The sequence below is a fragment of the Microcaecilia unicolor genome, chromosome 7 (genome assembly GCF_901765095.1).
Source record: "Microcaecilia unicolor chromosome 7, aMicUni1.1, whole genome shotgun sequence".
NCBI classification, from domain to species: Eukaryota; Metazoa; Chordata; class Amphibia; order Gymnophiona; family Siphonopidae; genus Microcaecilia; species Microcaecilia unicolor.
This window is the reverse complement of record NC_044037.1, coordinates 15,608,655-15,629,318: the sequence shown is the minus strand read 5'-3', so window position 1 is coordinate 15,629,318 and position 20,664 is coordinate 15,608,655. Positions and strand designations below refer to the sequence as shown.

The window sequence follows — 20,664 nt, the reverse complement described above, 5'->3', positions numbered from 1 at the left end:
ACTGGGGGATCAGGAATTTGGAACCTGCTGGTATTTGTTAGAGATGAGGTAGAGTATATTTACTTTGCTGCTAATTTTTTATTATTTAATTTTGATAATATGCCTTTGAATTATATGCTGCAGTTTGTATTTATTGTAATAAAATTGGGAGGGAATGTTATTTTGTAGTTGTGATATTCCCCATCTCTTCATTAGTGACAGTGAGGAATGGATAGTGCTGAATTAGGAGGAGGTAATATATGCTGTGTGCACTATATTGATGTATTTTATCATATGCAATGTAAACCATTTTGAGGTTCTGTTAGGGAATAAGGTTTATATAAGCATAATATTAAAATACATGACACTGACCGGCAGCCATTACTCCCTTTCCCAGAGTGTCTATCATCATTTAAAAAAGAGAGCAGCTTTTAAACTAGGAACGGGGTCGACACTCGCACAAAAGCGTATGGTTCGGAATAAGGTATCTTGCAAAGATATCGCCCAAACAGGGAAGACAGGGTTTCTTGATAGTGAGGTTGGAAAAGATACTGTAGTAGATTCAATGTCCTTAAATAAAAATAATAAAAACCAGACTACTACTACTACTTAACATTTCTAGAGCGCTACTAGGGTTACGCAGCGCTGTACAATTTAACAGAGAGAGACAGTCCCTGCTCAAAGAGCTTACAATCTAATAGACAAGTGAACGGTCGGTTCGATAGGGGCAGTCAAATTGGGGCAGTCTGGATTCACTGAACGGTAAGGGTTAGGTGCCGAACGCAGCATTGAAGAGGTGGGCTTTAAGCAAAGACTTGAAGACGGGCAGGGAGGGGGCTTGGCGTAAGGGTTCAGGAAGGTTGTTCCAAGCATAGGGTGAGGCGAGGCAGAATGAGCGGAGCCTGGAGTTGGCGGTGGTGGAGAAGGGTACTGAGAGGAGGTACAGACAAAAGATTGAGCCTGCAAATAGGTGGGATAATGTGGGGTACAAATGCAATAAATAATAATAAAATAGTACTGTCAAGTAAACAACATGATGTGATAAGGAATAACAAGTCTAGCTTGAAGTATCTATATGCAAATGCTAGGAGCCTAGGGTATAAGATGGGAGAATTGGAAAGTATTGCACTGAATGAAGAAATAGACATAATAGGCATCTCTGAGACTTGGTGGAAGGAGGATAACCAGTGGGACACTGTCATACCGGGGTACAAATTATATCGTAGTGATAGGGTGGACTGGATTGGGGGAGGAGTAGCATTGTACGTTAACGAGAGGCTTGACTCAAATAGATTGAAAATTCTGCAGGAAACAAAAGACCTCTTGGAATCATTGTGGATCGAAATTCCATGTGTAAAGGGGAAAAGGACGGTGATAGGGGTGTATTACTGTCCGCCCGTCCAGGATGAGCAGATGGACGCAGTCATGATAAAGGAAATTAGTGAGGCAAATAAATTAGGCAACACAATAATAATGGGTGTTTTTAATTACCCTGTATTATATTGGAATTTGTAGAATTCAATATCAAAACTTGTACCAATAATTCTACACTTGTAGTAAAGGTATTTAAAGGTGTGTTCAGCAAGTTTCAATGAAAAATTCGTGGAGAAAAAAAGACCTCAGTAAACTCGGAGACACCTCGTTTTAAAGGATGCACCTTTTTGAATAAAGAGGATTCCTCATTAATCATCAGTCTTCAAAAAACTCCACATCTATTCTTCTTCTTTTATATTCATGAAACAAAATGCTTGACCACCTTGACCAATACCTATGGGGTGAGACTCAAATTTTTAAGTGAAAAGTAAACGATTAAATGTTACTTACCTTGGATGACAGTTGTCCAATATTTTCTTACAGTAATAATCCAGTCTCCCAACAGGGGAACCCTGTTTCGCCAACAACAGGCTGCTTCAGGGGAAGTTTCATTTATGACCACATCCAAGATATTTTCATTACTATGTCGGTCTCTGAATGCCATTTTGTAAAAGTGCCCTAATTTAAAGTGTGTGCAGATAGCTTTTAAGTGCTTATACCTACAGCTTAACATGTGTATAGTTTAAGTTCTTGTCATGCCTAAAATCAGGAAAATTTATTTTACATTTGTTAAAAAGTGATTAATTGCCTTTGAAGAACTAGCAAGGCAGTGTACAATAAATTATAGATCTGTATAACACAATAATGAACAATATCTCAAATAATACTAATATAAAACAATAACTACAAAGAATTAAAATTACACTAAAATGCATGTAAAACATAAAATAACATTAAATTGAACACCATGGTAGAAGAATGAATGGCTAACAGCCCCTAAGCCCAGAGACCCCACAGGGGAAAACTTCAGTCCAAAAACATAATTTCATGGGATTGGAATGATTTACTTTCTAAGTTGCATCTAGATTCGCTTACAGTGGAAAATACCCTTGTATATATTTTTATGTTAATGGTTCTGTGTTTGGGTGGGGGGGGGAGTGGGATGCCATCTTTCAGATGTGCTTGTTAATTTTGTGTTGGTGATTGGTTTTTGTTTACAGAGCTATAGAAATATCTATTCCTTGCCTCATGAAATAATTTATAAATATTTAATTAAAAAGATCACTTATGTTCCTATAGGTATATGCCTTTCAGTTTATTGTACTCTGCCTTGGGCTATCTGTGGAAAAAGGGGATAATTAAATTTGAGTAATAATAAATTAATGTTAAGTGCATCCTGTATAGAATTGTGTTGTGAAGTTAAAAGTTGCAAAAACTTTATACCCTTCCCCAAAACTCTACAATCAAGCAGCCTTACCATAAACAAGTGGGAAGCCAGAAAGAATTTGGAATGAGAAGAATGGACTCACTGTTTAGCAAAGTCACTGGAATAATGGTGTGGGTAATTTAAGACTTTGTTTTCTTATAGTGACAGTAATAGATAAGGTTGTTCTTTTTTTATGGATGTCTGCTTTGCAGAGGGCAAAAATAAGACGAGATAGGTATCCATTACCCAAGAGCTATATTTTACATAAGAATTTCCGTACTGGTTGAGACCATAGATCCATCTAGTTTAGCATCCTGTTTCTTGGAATCGCAAATTCAGGTCATAAGTACCTGGCAGGATCCCAAACACTAGTGAGATTGTATGCTACTAACCCCCAGAGATAAGCAGTGACTTTATGTAGATTTACTTTAATAGCGTTTTATGGACTTTTCTTCCAGAAATTTGTCCAAACATTTTTAAACCCAACTATACTGATTTGTGTTTTGTTTTGCAATAATTGAACAAATTTGAAGCAGTAAAGAAATGAGAATTTGCAAAAGGAAACAACCTTCCTTAATTAAAAGGAAAATAAGCAAGATTCTACAATAATACCTCTGTGAAAGGGGAGGGGAAAGAACAAAAATAAGGAGGACCACTGAGAATAGCCCTCCCTGAAAAGCAAAGCTAAGGAAAAGGGAGTATATCGGTCTTACATTTTAAGTGAGATTATCTATTGTTTATTCATGGCTACAGGAGAAGAGATAGCAATAGGAAACAGAGAAAAAAGAAAGCAAATAAAGACCATATGGCCTATCCAGTCTGCCTGTCCATGCCATCTACTCTCCCTATCACTCCCTTAGAGATCTAGCATCCAAGAAATTCTGCAGATGTGATGAATCAGAAAAAAAAGCAATTACCATGAAACTTCACAAAACCAGAAGCAAGAAAATCTAGTTGTAATATCAGGTCAAACATCTTTTGACTTAACCGGGTTTATAGAAAATTCTCAGGCTGAATTTGTTATTAAATCTACAGTGATTGTCACTTTTGCTTTAGAACTAGACAGAAACTGGATTCTAAGATTATATTTCTGCTATGTTAGTTACCTTTTGTGGTTTAAATGTAATGATCTTTCCTGATTTATCTAAGGAGACAAGGCAAGACATAAGGCCTTTTTAGCCAAATGTCAGCAGGTTTTAGCCCTGGGTGCAATGTTTTTCTTACAATTTGTGAAGCTATGCTGTTTTAACCACATCCTTGCTCAGAGTAGTATGATTGCTGTGTATCTCTTTATTTTCAATTCTTTTGCAGAACTTAACTATTTGTTGAGTAAAAACATTTTTTTCTCCTATTTATTTTAATCATTTCATATAGTAACTTTATGGCATGTCCCTTAGTCTCGCTACTTTTTGAAAAAGTAAACAATCTCTTCATGTTTACCCGTTCCAACCCACTCAGGAATTTTATTGACTTCTATCATATCTACTTTCAACTCTTTCCTCTACCAACTGAAGAGCCCCAACCTCCCAAGATTTTCCTCATGAGTCATTTCATCCCCTTAATCATTTTGGTCACTCATCTCTGTACTTTCTCTAATTCCATCATTTTTTAGATACTGCATCCAGAATTGCACACAGTGCTCAAGAAGTGGTCGATCCATAGAGAGATATAGAGGCATCATCATAATTTTTTGTTTCTTTATCCTGCTAGACCACTCCATATCAGTGGGTTGTGTCACTCTGTCAGCAGATCAAGGCAGAGAACCTGAACTTTCCAGTGACATCACTGATATAAGAAGTGGTGCAGCCTGGAACCTCTCAGTATATCTCTGCCTTCAGTAGATGTACAGGTTGGACTGATGCAGCAGGACTTGGAAACAGGCCTGACTCCCTAGGGCGCGTTGTATGGCTTGCAGTCCTAAGGTAGAGTTTGTGGCTGGTGCACCTAAGGTTTGGTCCACAGACCTTCTCCCAGTTGAGCTTGGAGTGGTGGTGCCTCTGTATCCCCAAGTCTTAATCTCAAGGTTCTCACTCCAGGTTGTCAAGCTGGGAGTGACCTTGTGTGGCCCATGCCAGCAGGATGAGTCATATTTATTTCTTTAAATTTATTTTTTGCCATCCCCTCATTTCTTCCTATATCTTGGGCTCTTTCTGTTAAAAAAAAAAAAAAGTTTATCTTGGCTTGGCCCTGTTATAGATGGCTTAAAAAAAAAAAAGAGAGGGAGAAGGAGAAAGAAACCAAGAACAACACATGGAGAGCAGACCAGAGCAGGAGTAGAGGTGCAGGTCATCCTGAGGTAGGGCTGTGGGGCTCCAGCATATCTTGAGTTTTGGGTACTTCAGAGCCCCTGATGCTGGAAGGAAAGAGGTGTTGGGGTGTGGGAGCTGACATGATGTCAACATTACTAACTCCAAATTCTCCATCTGTGATGGGATGCAGTTAGTACAAAATGGCACATGGTTTTTGAGATCCACAGAATCCAGTGGCGGGATAGGATGCTGACATTTGACCCCAGGTGTAGTTGTCAGATATTGCAGTTGAGCCATTTTTGGCAGGATTTGCCGACATTTTGCCACCAGACCATGTGGCTCCTAGGCACTGTTGATTTAGACCACAGCTATTTTGGGAGAGTAGGAGGTCCACCCATCTCAAATGCCTGGGGTCCTGGGCAGAAGCCACAGCAGGCTCCAGTGGTATTTGAGGCCTAATTTCATCCATGCCCTTTTTGAAGGGAAGAGAATGGGACTTGATATACCATTTTCCTGTGGTTTTTGCAACTACATTCAAAGCAATTTATAGTATATACAGGTACTTATTTGTAGCTGGGGCAATGGAGGGTTAAGTGACTTGCCCAGAGTCACAAGGAGCTGCAATGGGAATTGAGAGTACCTGAGCAGCATTTGCAGGGTTCCAAGAAGCTTGGAGAGATCTGGAGGAATATCTGGGCTCCAGTCACCCGCCCGTAACCTCCGTTCACAGGATAAATCCCTCCTCTCAGTACCCTTCTCCACCACCGCCAACTCCAGGCTCCGCTCATTCTGCCTCGCCTCACCCTATGCTTGGAACAACCTTCCTGAACCCTTACGCCAAGCCCCCTCCCTGCCCATCTTCAAGTCTTTGCTTAAAGCCCACCTCTTCAATGCTGCGTTCGGCACCTAACTCTTACCGTTCAGTAAATCCAGACTGCCCCAATTTGACTGCCCCGATCGGACCGACTGTTCACTTGTCCTTTAGATTGTAAGCTCTTTGAGCAGGGACTGTCTCTCTTTGTTAAATTGTACAGCGCTGCGTAACCCTAGTAGCGCTCTAGAAATGTTAAGTAGTAGTAGTAGTAGTAGAGTGGCCTTAAGGCCTTCTGGCAGGATGTGCCCTAGTCCTCCAAGGATCGGTGGAAGGCTGAGTTGTGATTTCAGCCCTGTCCTTAGAAGACAGTTGGGGAGGGGCTTCTGGAAAAGGAAGAAGGTTCTCCCCGGTGGTCTGCTTACTGGAGCCTCAGAAGCTGTCCCCAGCAGAAGATGAGCATGAAGTTCCGGTGGTTCACATTTTTCATCAGGGGGAGTTGCCCTCCCTCATTAACCAGGTTGTCTATATATAGGGCACAGCCTAGGAGAATGTTAATGTATGGGAAACTGATTCCGGAGGGGCTCTGAAAGTCCACTAAGGCCTTACCACTCCACAGGGCCCTCTCGCAGATGGCTATAGTGGAATGGGAGACCTTGGACATGGTTTTATGGGGAACCAAGGTATTGGGCAGTCTGTATCCTTTACTGCATGACGAGTTGAAGCCTTAATCATAGCAGTGACAAGGAAGACCAACATCTCTCTCAAAGGAGAGTTGGTGCTGAAAGACGTTTGTGATAAGAATGTGGAGCAGCTCCTCAAACAGATCTTTGGTTCCTGAATGTTGAAAGTCCAGGTGGCTATGTCACAAGAGCTGTTCTGCACTGTGTTCAGCAATTGCTCATTTCCCCAGAGGTAGCTAGGCTGGAATCGGGAGTGTTTTTTCCTTTCAGATGTGTGCTCTATGACTTAGTCAGATCAGTGTCCACTCAGTGGCCTGGGTGGTGGTAGCCTGCAGGTGGCTTTGGTTGCGACTCATCAAACTTCGAGGAGAACTTGTGAAAGCTGTTTAGCCACCTAAGTAAAGCAAGGCTTCAGTGTCTTCTTGAGGTCAAGGTTCATCCAGTAAGGTTCAGGGAGTCGATCCTTTACAAGGGATTGAGAGCATTTCCACTCTGGTAAGCAGAGTGTTTTCTCTTTGGTTCCTGGCGAGTTACCGGTGCCAAAAATGGCATTCAAAGCTGATGAGTCAGAGAAACTGAATGAAATCTCTATAAATCATGTTGAAAATCTGCAAGACTGTTCATAAAATCATGTACGGCGAGGCACCTGGACACATGACAGACCTTATTGACCTGCCAACCAGAAAAACCACTAAATCTACACGATCATACTTAAACCTCCACTACCCAAGCAACAAAGGACTCAAATATAAATCTACCTATGCATCCAGCTTTTCCTACTTAAGCACACAACTAAGGAAAGCACTGCCAAAAATAGTAAAAACTATGCCAGACCACCTTAATTTCCGGAAATCACTAAAAACGGTCCTGTTCAAAAGAGCATACCCCACTGGCCCAACATAAAAATACATGGACACCTGCGACACAATGCAACCAACGTAAAGGACATTACCTGACTCTTCCCGCCCCTCCCCCCCACCTAAGTTCCCCCAACTACACCTACCTTACATGTACCTTATCTACCACAACATCACCTTGTATTCATTCGTACCATGTATTTGTTCAGACCGGAATCGGCTAACGCCGTAATGGCAGTATGTAAGCCACATTGAGCCTGCAAAAAGGTGGGGAAATGTGGGATACAAATGCAACAAATAAATAAAAATAAACCTGGAGGATGTAATGGTGCAATTTGACAAACTGAAGAGTAGCAAATCTCCTGGACCAGATGGTATTCATTCCAGAATACTGATAGACCTGAAAAATGAACTTGCGGAACTGTTGTTAGTAATATGTAATTTATCCTTAAAATCATGCGCGATACCAGAAGATTGAAGGGTGGCCAATGTAATGCCGATTTTTAAAAAAGGTTCCAGGGGAGATCCGGGAAATTATAGACCGGTGAGTCTTACGTCGGTGCCAGGCAAAATGGTAGAGACTATTATAAAGAACAAAATTACAGAGCATTTTCAAAAGCATGGATTAATGAGACAAAGCCAACATGGATTTAGTGAAGGGAATCTTGCCTCACCAATCTATTACATTTCTTTGAAGGGGTGAACAAACGTGTGGATAAAGGTGAGCCGGTTGATATTGTGTATCTGGATTTTCAGAAGGCGTTTGACAAAGTACCTCATGAAAGACTCCAGAGGAAATTGGAGAGTCATGGGATAGGAGGTAGTGTCCTACTGTGGATTAAAAACTGATTAAAAGATAGAAAACAGAGAGTTGGGTTAAATTGTCAGTATTCTCAGGGGTTTGTGCTGGGACCACTGCTTTTTAATATATTTATAAATGATCTAGAGATGGGAATAAGTAGTGAGGTAATTAAATTTGCTTAAAACACAAAGTTACTAAAAGTTGTTAAATAGCAAGAGGATTGTGAAAAATTACAAGAGGACCTTATGAGACTGGGCATCTAAATGGCAGATGATATTTAATGTTTAAATCATTTTTATTATCGAAAGGCTCAATACAATCAGATATTTAGCTTTATCAATGAACATAGTATAAATATAATCAAATTGTCCCACCTGCCTAAAGACATCATTAAAGATTTTCCTTTTTTTTTTACCCCCCCCCCCCCCACACACACACACACACACTTTTCCTTTCCTCAGATCTCTAGTATGCCCCTTATATTTCGATGATTAAACTAATGATCAACTCATTAAACAGAAATACAGCAATTCTACTAAGAACAAACCCTAAACTTCACCATGGTGAATATCACTTAATATCGTTTCTACCGGATCATCAGGAGATTTCAGTTTCTCCCTCCTACACCTTTTTGAAGTTCCAGGCTACTCATGTACCGGAGATCCTCTTCAAAATCCTCTCTAATCCCCTCCCTCCTCCCCGTTTGGCAGATGATGTTTAATGTAAGTGCAAAGTGATGCATGTGGGAAAGAGGAACCCGAATTATAGCTATGTCATGCAAGGTTCCACATTAGGAGTGACCGACCAGGAAAGGGATCTAGGCATCATCGTTGATGATACGTTGAAACCCTCTGCTCAGTGTGTGGTGGTGGCTAAGAAAGCAAATAGAAAAGTATTATTAGGAAAGGAAAGGAATGGAAAACAAAAATGAGGACATTATAATGCCTTTGTATCGCTCCATGATACGACCGCATATCGAATATTGTGTGCAGTTCTGGTCACCGCATCTCAAAAAAGATGCAGTGGAATTAGAAAAGGTGCAGAGAAGGGTGACTAAAATGATAAAGGGGATGGGACGACTTCCCTGTGAGGAAAGGCTAAAGCGCTAGGGCTCTGCAGCTTGGAGAAAAGATGGCTGAGGGGAGATATGATAGAGTTCTATAAAATAATGAGTGGAGTGGAATGGGTAAATGTGAATCACTTGTTTACTCTTTCCAAAAATACTAGGACTAAGGGACATGCAATGAAGGTACAAAGTAGTACATTTAAAACGAATTGTAGAAGATATTTCTTCACTCAATATGTAATTAAACGCTGGAATTCGTTGCCAGAGAATGTAGTAAAAGCGGTTAGCTTAGTGGAGTTTAAAAAAAAAAGGTTTGGATGGCTTTCTAAAGAAAAAGTCCATAGACCATTATTAAAATAGATGTGGAAAATCTACTGCTTATTTCTAGGATAAGCATCATAAAATGTACTGTTTTGGGATCTTGCTGGGTATTTGTGACCTGAATTGGCCACTGTTGGAAACAGGATACTGGGCTTGATGGACCTTTAGTCTGTCCCAGTATGGCAATGCTTATGTACTACCCCTAACAGTGGTACTCCTGGTAGGTAAGCAGGAACCAGAGCAGGAGAAGCCTGTTCAAGGCCAGGGTGCAGCTCAGAAGTGCATTTCTAGAAGGAGGACATCCAAAAGTGTCTGTGCCTGAAAGTGAACTGGACTGTGATCAGGATTATCAGAAACAGATTTGGATTACTGATTGCCCAAAGGGACAGGTAATGGACAGGAGGGACTGTAAATATGTATGTAATTAAGATTCATATAGGAAAGTTTGGAGAAGTGGCTGAGACTGTGGTACATGATCTTGACTGAAGGGAAGAATCACTTAAAGCAAATGCCTGGTGTAAATAAGGAGTTACAAAGTAGTTTACCTGCCTGTTGCAGAGTTCAGTAAAGTTGGATCTGCATAAAATCAAGTCCCTGGAGCAGTAGCGTAGCCAGACAACCAATTCTGCGTGGGCCGTGGCCCAATGTGGGTGGGCATGTAATTCTCTCCCCCCCCCCCCCCCCCCCACCCCCATGGTGTCTGCCCTTGGCTCCTCAAAATATAAATGCCTGAGCGGATACGAGCGGACCTACCTCACACCCTGGCCGCTCCACCATCGGAGCGCCGGCCGAGAGGAGCAGACTGACGTCGAGGGACAGCAACCCATCCGAGTCCCGACTCATCCACCAGTCCTGCGGGAACCACGCCGGAGACCTGAGAGTCGAACAAGAAAAGAGGAGCGACGGAGGGCCAATACGGGGCTAAGTCCCCTCTGCTGAGCTCGCGGAGCTGTTGCCGATTGTCGAAGCCCCACACGGAGAGACAGGGGAGCCACCGGAGACAAACTACCAGACTCATTGTTCAGGCCGGAAAAAGAAGGGCACCACACACACATGACCTCAGCCCACAGGAAGTGGCGGATTTGTTCGGCACCGCACAGTGTGTGGCTTGCGTCATGGAGCGTTACTTCGCTCACTACAGCTACCAGTGCCGCCCCAGAGACAAAAAGCAGGTGGGAGGTGGCTGAGCAGGCTGGCGCTGCTATGAGGCAGAAAGCCACTGTGGCTGCTTAGCTCAGCTGTGCACTTTTCAGCGCTTAAACTGGGTGGGCCTGAGCTGAGATTGGGTGGGCCTGGGCCCACCCAGGCCCACCCGTATCTACGCCCCTGCCCTGGAGTACAGTGTGGTCTTTGGAGTGGGAGTAAGAATGTGTGCTCCATGGGCTGGCAAAGTACCCTTGAGAAGCTCCACTTAATTCCCCATCACTTTATGGATCTCTATTCCAGCTCTGTCCCACGCCCAAGCTCGGATGGGGACCTTTGTGACTATGTGAGTTGGAGAGAGACTGTGAAAGAGAGAGGTGTATCCCTGTGAACCCGGGTCTGCCGGGGTGTCCGAGCCCCAAGAGGGAATAGAGCTGGTGGCAGGCAGACGGTGGCCAGTGGAGTGTAGCGCACAGGTAAGCATGGCAGTTTCTGGCACCCCTTGAATGTAGGGGCCCCCCTGCCATGCATACCCTGCTTACCGCATTCTGCCGGCCCTGACTCTAGCCTTATTGGAAGAAGAAGAGCCAGATTCCAGTCATAAGCTCCATAAATTGGATACCCAAAGAGTATTGTTGCATTATCTGGAGGTACTGCTTCTACAAATCCAATAGATTTTCTCTTGTTAATTTTGATATATAGATATATGTAATATATAAAATTCGCCTTCCCTTGGAAATTTCAGTTTTGTTTCTTAGAGCTTGTTCAGATTTACACCAGGCACTTTATACCTCTGCACTGGAAGAGAATTGGGGTTTCTTCCAATAGTTTCATTTTCAGTTCTCTTTATAGTCCATGGATAATGCAGCCATATAAAGGTGTCGTGTGTGTCTGCAGTGTCCTGCTGTTCCTGGAGAACCCCCATAAATAAGGATATGTTTAAAGTGAACAGTAAAAATGTTCATAAATATTAATCATATTCTGGTTTGTTGCTTCAATTCTTTTAAGTTATATAGTAGTATGGTCACTATTCCTTAATCATTTTTAATCTTAGTCTGGTAACATGATGCTCATTAATCTAGTGAATTTGAGTTGCACATGCTGTTGTGAATATGGTTGCTGTCAGTTCTCAGACTTGGATGTTGATTTAATTTATACAGCCATCTAAAAAGACACGGTAATTAGGTAAGATTAATGTGTTCTACCTGGGTGTCATGGTAGATAATACGCTGCTCAGTGTGCGGCGGTGGCCAAAAAAGCAAACAGGATGCTAGGAATTATTAGGAAAGGAATAGTGAATAAGGACTAAAATACTTTATTTATTATTATTAGCATTGTATCACTCCATGGTGCGTCCGCACCTTGAGTATTGCATTCAGTTCTGGTCGCCGTATCTCAAAAAAGATATAGCGGAATTAGAAAAAGTTAAATGAAGAACGACCAAAATGATAAAGGGGATGGAACTCCTCTAGTGCAAGGAAAGGCTAAAGAGGTTAGGGCTCTTCAGCTTGGAAAAGAGACATGAGGGGAGATATGATTGAGGTCTACAAAATCCTGAGTGGTGTAGAATGAGTAGAAGTAAATCGATTTTTTTTACTCGTTGCAAAAGTTCAAAGACAGGAGACACTCGAGGAAATTACATGGAAATACTTTTAAAACAAATAGGAGATGATATATCTTTTCACTCAACGAATAGTTAAGCTCTGTAACTCTTTGCTGGAGGATGTTGTAACAGCAGTTATTGTATCTGGGTTTAAAAAAGGTTTGGACAAATTCCTGGAGGAAAAGTCCATAGTCTGCTGTTGACAGACATGGGAAGCAACTGCTTGCCCTGGGATTTGTAGTATGGAGTGTTGCCACGATTTGGGTTTCTGTCAGGTACTTGTAACCTGGCTTGGCTACTGTTTGGAAAACAGGATACTGGGCTAGATGGACCATTGGTCTGACCCAGTATGGCTGCTCTTATTTATTTTATTTATTCATTCTTATATTCCACAATTATTCAGATTTCGGTTCAATGTGGCTTACAATTTTCATGTTTTTATGGTACAGTTAAGAGTAGCATGAAGATTTCTAAAAATCTGAAGATGCTCTGCTTACTCTTCTGTTGGTTACAAGCTATCAGTTGTTGGGCTGATAATGTAAGTTATAGTACATCTTAAGGGTGATCTCAAATCGGTCTCTAATTTCTGTCCTATATCTAATTTCCTATTTCTCTCGAAAGTAGTTGAAAAAATTGTTGCTGATCAGTCAGTAGACTTGTTTTGACAAAACCAATGTCTTCATCCATGACAAATAGGTTTCCATAGACTACATTCAACTGAACACTCCCTTCCTGGTCTTACTAACACCATTAAGCTTATTTTTTATATGGTAGAGATGTGCTACTCATATCATTCAATCTCTCTGCTGTTTCTGACTTAATCATTCTCCTTTTCTCCAGTGCTTAGCAGATTTTTGTATCTGTGGTATAGATCACTCTTGGTACCAATCATATTCGACTAATAGATCCTTTTCAGTTTATTATTGCTCTTCAACATCTGCTGCTAAACCACTTCTCTCAGGAGTACTGCAGGATACTTGAACCTATCTATCCCCCCTTGCACTACTGATTCAGTCTTTAGAACTTTAATTTTTTATTTAGGCTGATATACAAATTCTTGCACTTCTTGATGGTCATCTTCAATCTATGACTGCAATTTTCTCTAAACTTGACATGATTGCTAACTGATTATCTTTTAACCATATGAAGCTTAATCCTTCCAAATTGGATACTATTATTTTTTCTGCTGGAACACCCTTATGTCCATATTATTCACGTAGAATCCATGGTGTGGATATTCCTTTTAAGAATTCAGTAAAAATATTAGAAGTGATTCTTGACAGTAGTCTCTCTTTTCATAAATAGGTTTCTATTGTTATGAAATGCTTCTTCATTCTGAGACAAATAAGTTCCATCTGTCAGATGTTAGAAATTCTCTCCCTTATAATTCTTCTTCTTGCACTTGTCGTTTCTAAAATAGTTTGTAATTCTCTTTGCCATGGTCTGCCACTCACTCAGATTAGATGACTTCAATTTATTTAGAATACCGCTTTTACATGAATATATTTCTTTTACCCAAACAGTAGTTTATTTTCCTTATTCATCTCTAAACATTGACTTCCAGAAGCATATCACATCCCGTTTAAATATTTGACTGTGTTAGTTCTCTGTCAGTACAAGAACCATCTTTAAATTCCTTTATTTACAAATTATTTCAGACGTGTCATGTTGTCTCTCAACTTTATAAAGTGTTTCTATCAAGTCACATAACTCTTGGGAAGAAGGTATACAACATAAATTCTCCACCATAGAGCTATTTGGACACCACAGAAAATGTTTCTTGTTGGTCATGTAATTCCAAAGTGGGCACACTGAAACGTATGCATTATGGATGTCATCTAACAAACTCTTTTTGGTCCCAAATATGGGATAGGATAATGTCTGTTCTCCCAATTCATGATACTCTTTCTATGAAAGTTATTATTTTTTTTTTGTTCATTAGCAATTGCATCAATGTTAACACCATCAGATTCTAAATTACTGAACTTATTTAGGTGCCGTTTTACTAAGGCATACCGAAAAATGGCCTGCACTGGTGTAGGTGTGTTTGGATGCGCACAGGTCCATTTTTCAGCACGTCTGCAAAAAAGGCCTTTTTTGTGGCTGAAAATGGGCGTGCAGCAAAATTAAAGCCAGTGCGCATCCATTTTCGGCATGAGACCTTACCTCCACCCATTGACTTAGCGATAAGGTCTCATGTGTTAACTGGGCAGTAATCGTCAGCTCGTGTACACTGCCGATTACTACCAGGTAAGCACCATACAGTATAAAATTTCTACTGCGTATTTTGGACACGTGTCAAAAATGGAATTACCATCCAGGGCTCGCGGTAGCCAAGCGTTAGTTCCAATTTGACAAGCGTTGTACGCTTGTAGGCGCCTATGCACCTTAGTAAAAGGGCCCCTCATTTATTTATTGGGATTTATTAACCACCTCTATGAAGAGATTCACCCAAGGCGGTGTATAGCAGGTACAGTTTAACATAAAACTTATTTGTTAACAGCATAACAATAGTAGAATAACCAAGAATAAACATAAATATAATAAATGAGGTAAACTTGAAAATAGTAAATTGAAACCTAATAATAGAACTACCATGAAACAGTATCAAAAATGTTACTTGCTATTGCTATTTAAATCTGTCAACAGTATCAAGAATATTAGTTGCTTTTGCTTTTTAAATCTGTCATGGTAAATATCGGTCCATTTTGGGTGGCAGTCTGTTTTGCAAATACAAAAATTTGAACTTATTCTAGCAGACAAACTAAAAACTAAAAATTTGGTCCAAAATAGAAACTTACCTTAATAAGAAATGTTAGCTCTTCTACTATTTGTTTCCTATACTTGTACTTAAGATTTACATCTTTAATACTCTTCATATATGTTTGCGACTATGTAAAACCAACTACAGACAACTAATTATTTCACTTTTATATATAAGCATCAATTATTGTTGTAATGGTTTATATGTTTCTTTATATTGTATTACAAATTTTTGAATAAATAAACATGGACAAAAATAAATATTTGACTATGGTTCATCAAATATTGCAAACCCGTTTTCTAATATTTTTGTCTGATCTTTTGATTCCATATGTACCCCATGGAACCCTTTGTTCCTCTCAGCATCTCCTTAGTGTTTCATCTCATCGTGATGTTTGGCTTGAAAACCTCATACATACCTGTTTCAGCATTGTTGCCCTAACACTGTGGAACAATCTTCCCCTTGCCCTTAGAGTTGAGCTTTCATTTCAGAAATTCTAAACTTTCCTTGAGTCTCATTTTTGCATTCAGGCATTTCTACAGCTTTGGCTTGTATTTTCTATAAGGCCTTAACCTTTTGTAGCAGATGGCAGAAATCCATCAGGTTTTATTTTCCCCATTCCCTCTTGATTCTGTAATTTTTGTGCATTGTAATTTTATAAATTGTAATTTTATTTTTTTGTTATTGTTTCCTTGTTTCTTTCTTATGTTTTTTTTTTTTTTGGTTTGGTTAATTGTAAACAACTTGTATGTTTTTGAAATGATTTTGCGGTATATCAAAATAAAATTGAAATTGAACTTAATGTACTGGTTAGAGCACAATACTAAAGAACATGAGAGGCCTCAGTTCATTTCCAACGTCACTGGAGCCCTGCCGCACATTTGGATTGTAAGCTTGTTTGAGTAGGGGGATATTGAAATGATGTGAATTACATACTGTACTGCATAGATAAACAGTTGTTGTATTTTGAACCACTGCTAAGTTTTTGGTTGAACTTTTTCTAGGTGAAGGAAAATGGTTTAGAAATATTGATTACTATAGATTAGATGGCTCTACCAATGCACAGACCAGGAAGAAATGGGCAGAGGAATTCAATGATGAAACAAATGTAAGGTAATGTATATTTAAATATGCCTGTTATTTTCCAGTATTGTTAATTACATGGCCTATGAGCCAGTGGGCAGCCCCTGGGGACCTTTAGGATGACTCCTGATGACTTCCTGGACACTTCTCCAATCCTCACTGAACATCCACCTGCCTCTAAAGGCAGAAGCAATGACCAATTGTCTGTCCAGAAACACCTGACCCCTAGAGGTGCTTTTGTCCAGTAGGGGAGCTGGTCAGAGGGAAAGGAATCCTGTATTTAGGGGTGGGAAGAGGAGGGAGAAGGAGAGATGCTGATTGTGAGTGAGGAGAGGGAGGAGAAAAGATGTTGGACCTGGTAGAGGAGAAGGAGAGGGGGAGAGATGCAGATTGTTGGGGATGAATATCATTAGTACTCACTGGTGGTGTCACGGCCCTATGTGGGAAGATACTTGTCGGCTCTTCTTTAGCCCTCTTAAATGACCTGTGCAGAGCCACAAGGAGTTGCAGTGGGAATCAAACCCAGTTCCCTCGGATCAAAGTCTGCTGCACTAACCACTAGGCTAATGTTGTATTCCATTCTTCTGATTGCCACTTAATTGACTTAAGTTTTCCCATTTCATCATAGCCAAAGTCTCCTTTTATATTCATACCAGTAGCTATTTTTTATGTTTAAACAATTTTTATTGATTTCAAATCAATGTAATCCAACCATCAGCAATACAACAAATATGCCAATATCCACATTATTATAATAAAGCTATAACAATACCTGCGATCTACGAACTTTTCACATTTATATACTTTCATGCCCTTGTCCTAACAAAATGTGCTAAATACACTGATTCCCCAACACCTTCCATTAGTTAGAATAACGAAATCCCCACCTCCGCCCTACCCCTTACCCCCTCTCCCCACCATCCCCCAGCACTACCATTAGGTATCTCTTCCCAAATTCACAAGGTATTGGCAATAAGGCTTCTCCCCCTGGGGCTCAAACTAGACAAATAGGGATTCCATAACGCCAAAAAAATCTTTCCCTCGCCTAGGAGAGCCTCTAGCATCCCCAGCTTCCCATGTTACCAACAAATGTATCTGGTTCCCCCAGTGCCAGTATGCTGGTGGCTCCTCTGACACCCAATTTTGTACTATGACTTTTCAGGCCACGAGGGCCGGCTTACGACAACAGGGTTGCATGTTTCTGCATCGGAAAGTATGATTTAGGTTTATCTAGAACAAATTGTTCCACTGACCCGCGCACCCTCACCTTCAATATGCTGGCCAGGAACCGCTGCACCTGTTCCCAAAATTGTTGTATCCTGGAGCACTCCCATATGGCGTGAAAAAACGTATGTCTGTAGTGATTACATTTATTGCAGTTGGCCCCCACCTGCAGATTCACGTGTGTGAGCTGTGTTTTAGTTAAGTAAGCACGAAATATCACCCTCGCTCCACACTCCCTTAAACGTTCATCTCTAGTCAACAAGGGGATAGCCCTAAGCGTTGCAGCAACATCCCAATCTTCCAAAGGTTCCCCCAAATCCTCTTCCCACCGTCTCTTAAGTAATCCCTAACCGGGGTCCCTTTGCTAAGAGCCTGTCGAAGCCCTGATACCGAAACCCCCACATCTCACAGCTGCTGGAAAAACTCCCTTCCAGAGTGGACAGATAATGTTTGATTTGCGTGTAAGCATACTTATTGCCCCAGGTAGGACCCACTCTGTATTGTATCTCTTCAAATGTCATCAGCTTTCCTTCCTCTGTTAGCAGATTCTCCACCTTTTGCTCCCACCACTTAAATATTGGGCTGTCTAAACCCGGTACAAAGTCCCCATTACCCCTAATCGGGATCTGGTCTGAAACCCTTGCGTTACCCCCCAATTTGGTCACTAACCCCCTCCACGCTTCCCTCAACGGGCCCAACAAGACACTCCCTTTCAACTGTGACGGGATTTGACTTTTCTTACAATGTAATAGGTATCTGAAATTATAAGGTGTATAATACTCTTTTTCCAGCTCCACCGGTGTGTAGTCTTGTTTATTTCCAAACCAATCACTTAAGTGCCTCAACAAACACGCATGATTGTATAATCTTAAATCGGGTAGCCCTAACCCTCCCTGAGTCCAGAATCCCAACATCCACCAAAACTTTTGGGCTCCCCCCCCCCCCCCCCCCCCCCCCCCCCCCCCCACAAAACTACTCAACAGGCTATGTAGACGGTGCATGTCTTTTTTTCTCATATACAGTGGAAGGCACTGGAGAACATATAGCCACCGAGGAAACTGAACCATCCTCACTAAGTTTATCCTTCCCAGCAATGATAACGGTAAAGCCTTCCACCCTTCCGACTGATTTTTGGTGGCTTCCATAAGACATGTAATATTCCTACTATATAGAGTTCCCATGTCCATTGTCAGTCTCACCCCCAAATATTTGAAAACGTCGTTTGCCCACCATAACGGAAAATTGCCAGACCCACAATCACTTAACTGGCTGCGATGAAGGCAGCGCCTCCGACTTTTCCAAATTTAGATGAAACCCTGCGTGGTCCCCATACTTCCAGAAGTCCTCCAGCAGCGCCTCCAACGATTCCCTTGGTGTCCCCAAATGCACTAGCAAACGCCACCACCTTGAAACACTGATCCCCACCTGAATACCCCTGATGTCCGGGTTAGCTATTATCCCCCATATAAGAGGGTCCGGGGATCAGCACAATTAGCAATGGCGACAAGGGGCAACCCTGTCAAGTCCCCCGACGTATCAAAGTCCCTCTCATTGACCAGCACTGTAGCTCGGGGAGACAAATATAATGCCCTGATGACCGATATAAAGTGACCTTCAACTCTATAGGCCCTTAAAGTATCAAACAAAAAATCCCACCTTACCCAGTCAAAGGCCTTTTCAGCGTCAAAACTAATAAGTATAGATTGAATTCCCCTACGTTCCCTGTATTCCAGTGAGGTCAGTATCTTCTGCATGTGCTTTGCCACCGAGCGGCCCCCTACAAAACCCACTTGGGCCTCGTGGATAATATCCGGTAACACCCTAGCCAACCGATTCACCATTATGTTTGCGAGTAACTTAACTTCAAAGTTCAGCAGTGAAATAGGCCTATAGGAGGCCATACACGTGGGGTCTCTTCCTGGCTTAGGTAGCACTATAATTTGAGCTAAATCCAAAGGCAATGCTTCTTCCTCCATGATTTTGTTAAACATTCTAGTTAGAGGCGGGACTACTGCCCCCCCCCCCCCCCCTCCCCATAATTCTATAGAATTCCGCTCTAAAACCATCTACCCCTGGGGCTTTTAACAGGGGACTACGCTCAATAGTTGTCGCTGTTTCCTCCTCCGTGATTAAAGCATTCAAAATGCTTCTCCCCCTTTGTCCCACCTGAGGCAGTACCACATTACTCAGATATAATTCTTCCGATAGACCCTCATCTGGGGGATCCGCATATAAACTCTGATAATACTCCCAAAAAATCCCACCTATGTCTTCATCTGAATACACCCTCCGCCCTCCATCGTCTTGAATAGCGAGAATTCTCTGGGGGCCTCCCACCGGTTTGATCAGCCTGGCCATCAACCTCCCTCCTTTGTTGCCATGGCGGTGTAGCGTATACCTGTAGTATTGTTGTGGGCCCTTTGATGGAGAAGCGTGTTTAGCGCCACTTGATATTCTAACAGCCTCCTCTTCCCCCCCCCTTCCGTGGGCGACCTCCCAAAACTGCCTGACTTTCCTAATCAATCCCCCCAGCCGAAAAAGTTCTCTGTCCCGTGCCTTGCACTTATAGTGGGTATAGCTAATTATTTCCCCCCTCAGTACCGCTTTTGCTGCCTCCCAATACAATACGGGGTTACTCTCATGTTCTGCATTTGTAGACCTATAGGAGTCCCAACAATTTAGCATCTTTTCCCGGAACCAAGGGTCTCCATACAACTCCCTAGGGAACTTCCATTGTCTTGTTCGTTTGCTATGTTGCCCCGCCTCCCATTTCATCCACACCCAAGTGTGGTCTGAAATAACATAAACTCCCCCCTGGTCACCAGTGCATAGTCTATTCTAGGCTGTGTATCATGTGCACGTGACAAGTGGGTGTAATCCCTATCCAAGGGATGTAATTCCCTCCACACATCCACCAAATCTAACAGTTTACTCAACTGTAACAATCCCTTATTCGAATAATATCCAGCTACAGGGCCAGAGGTAGACTAGTCCATCCTCGGATCCCATACTGCATTAAAGTCCCCGCCCACAACCAAAGGGTCATACTCTTCATTAGTCAGGACTTTAGCCACCCTGCTATAGAATTTCCTGTTATACTGATTTGGGGCATAGATATTACATATGTAAACTGTTCGCCCATTGATGACCGCTTTAACCAAAATAAAACGCCCCTCTAGATCTTCCCTTATTAGCTGTATCTCTTCAGCCCCCCCCCCCCTTTTCTAAACAGGATAGCCACCACCCCCCCTTTCTTCCCCTGGGCAGCCGCTGCAACATACTCTCCTACCCACCAAGTTTTTAAGCTTTGCATGTTCCTGTGCATCAAGATGTGTCTAC

General features: G+C 41.7%; 1 protein-coding gene across 3 annotated transcripts in view; it reads left to right on the top strand.

The window, feature by feature from the left end:
• The window catches only part of ATRX (ATRX chromatin remodeler), a 453,401-nt gene that overhangs the window by 339,947 nt on the left and 92,790 nt on the right, over positions 1-20,664 (top strand). For 2 of the 3 annotated variants that reach the window (XM_030208839.1, XM_030208838.1), the window contains exon 28: positions 16,023-16,131. The exons of the other annotated variant lie outside the window; for it this stretch is intronic. In XM_030208839.1, the coding sequence (XP_030064699.1) occupies positions 16,023-16,131 (109 nt within the window). The remainder of the gene's footprint in view (positions 1-16,022; positions 16,132-20,664) is intronic. 3 annotated transcript variants of the gene reach the window in all.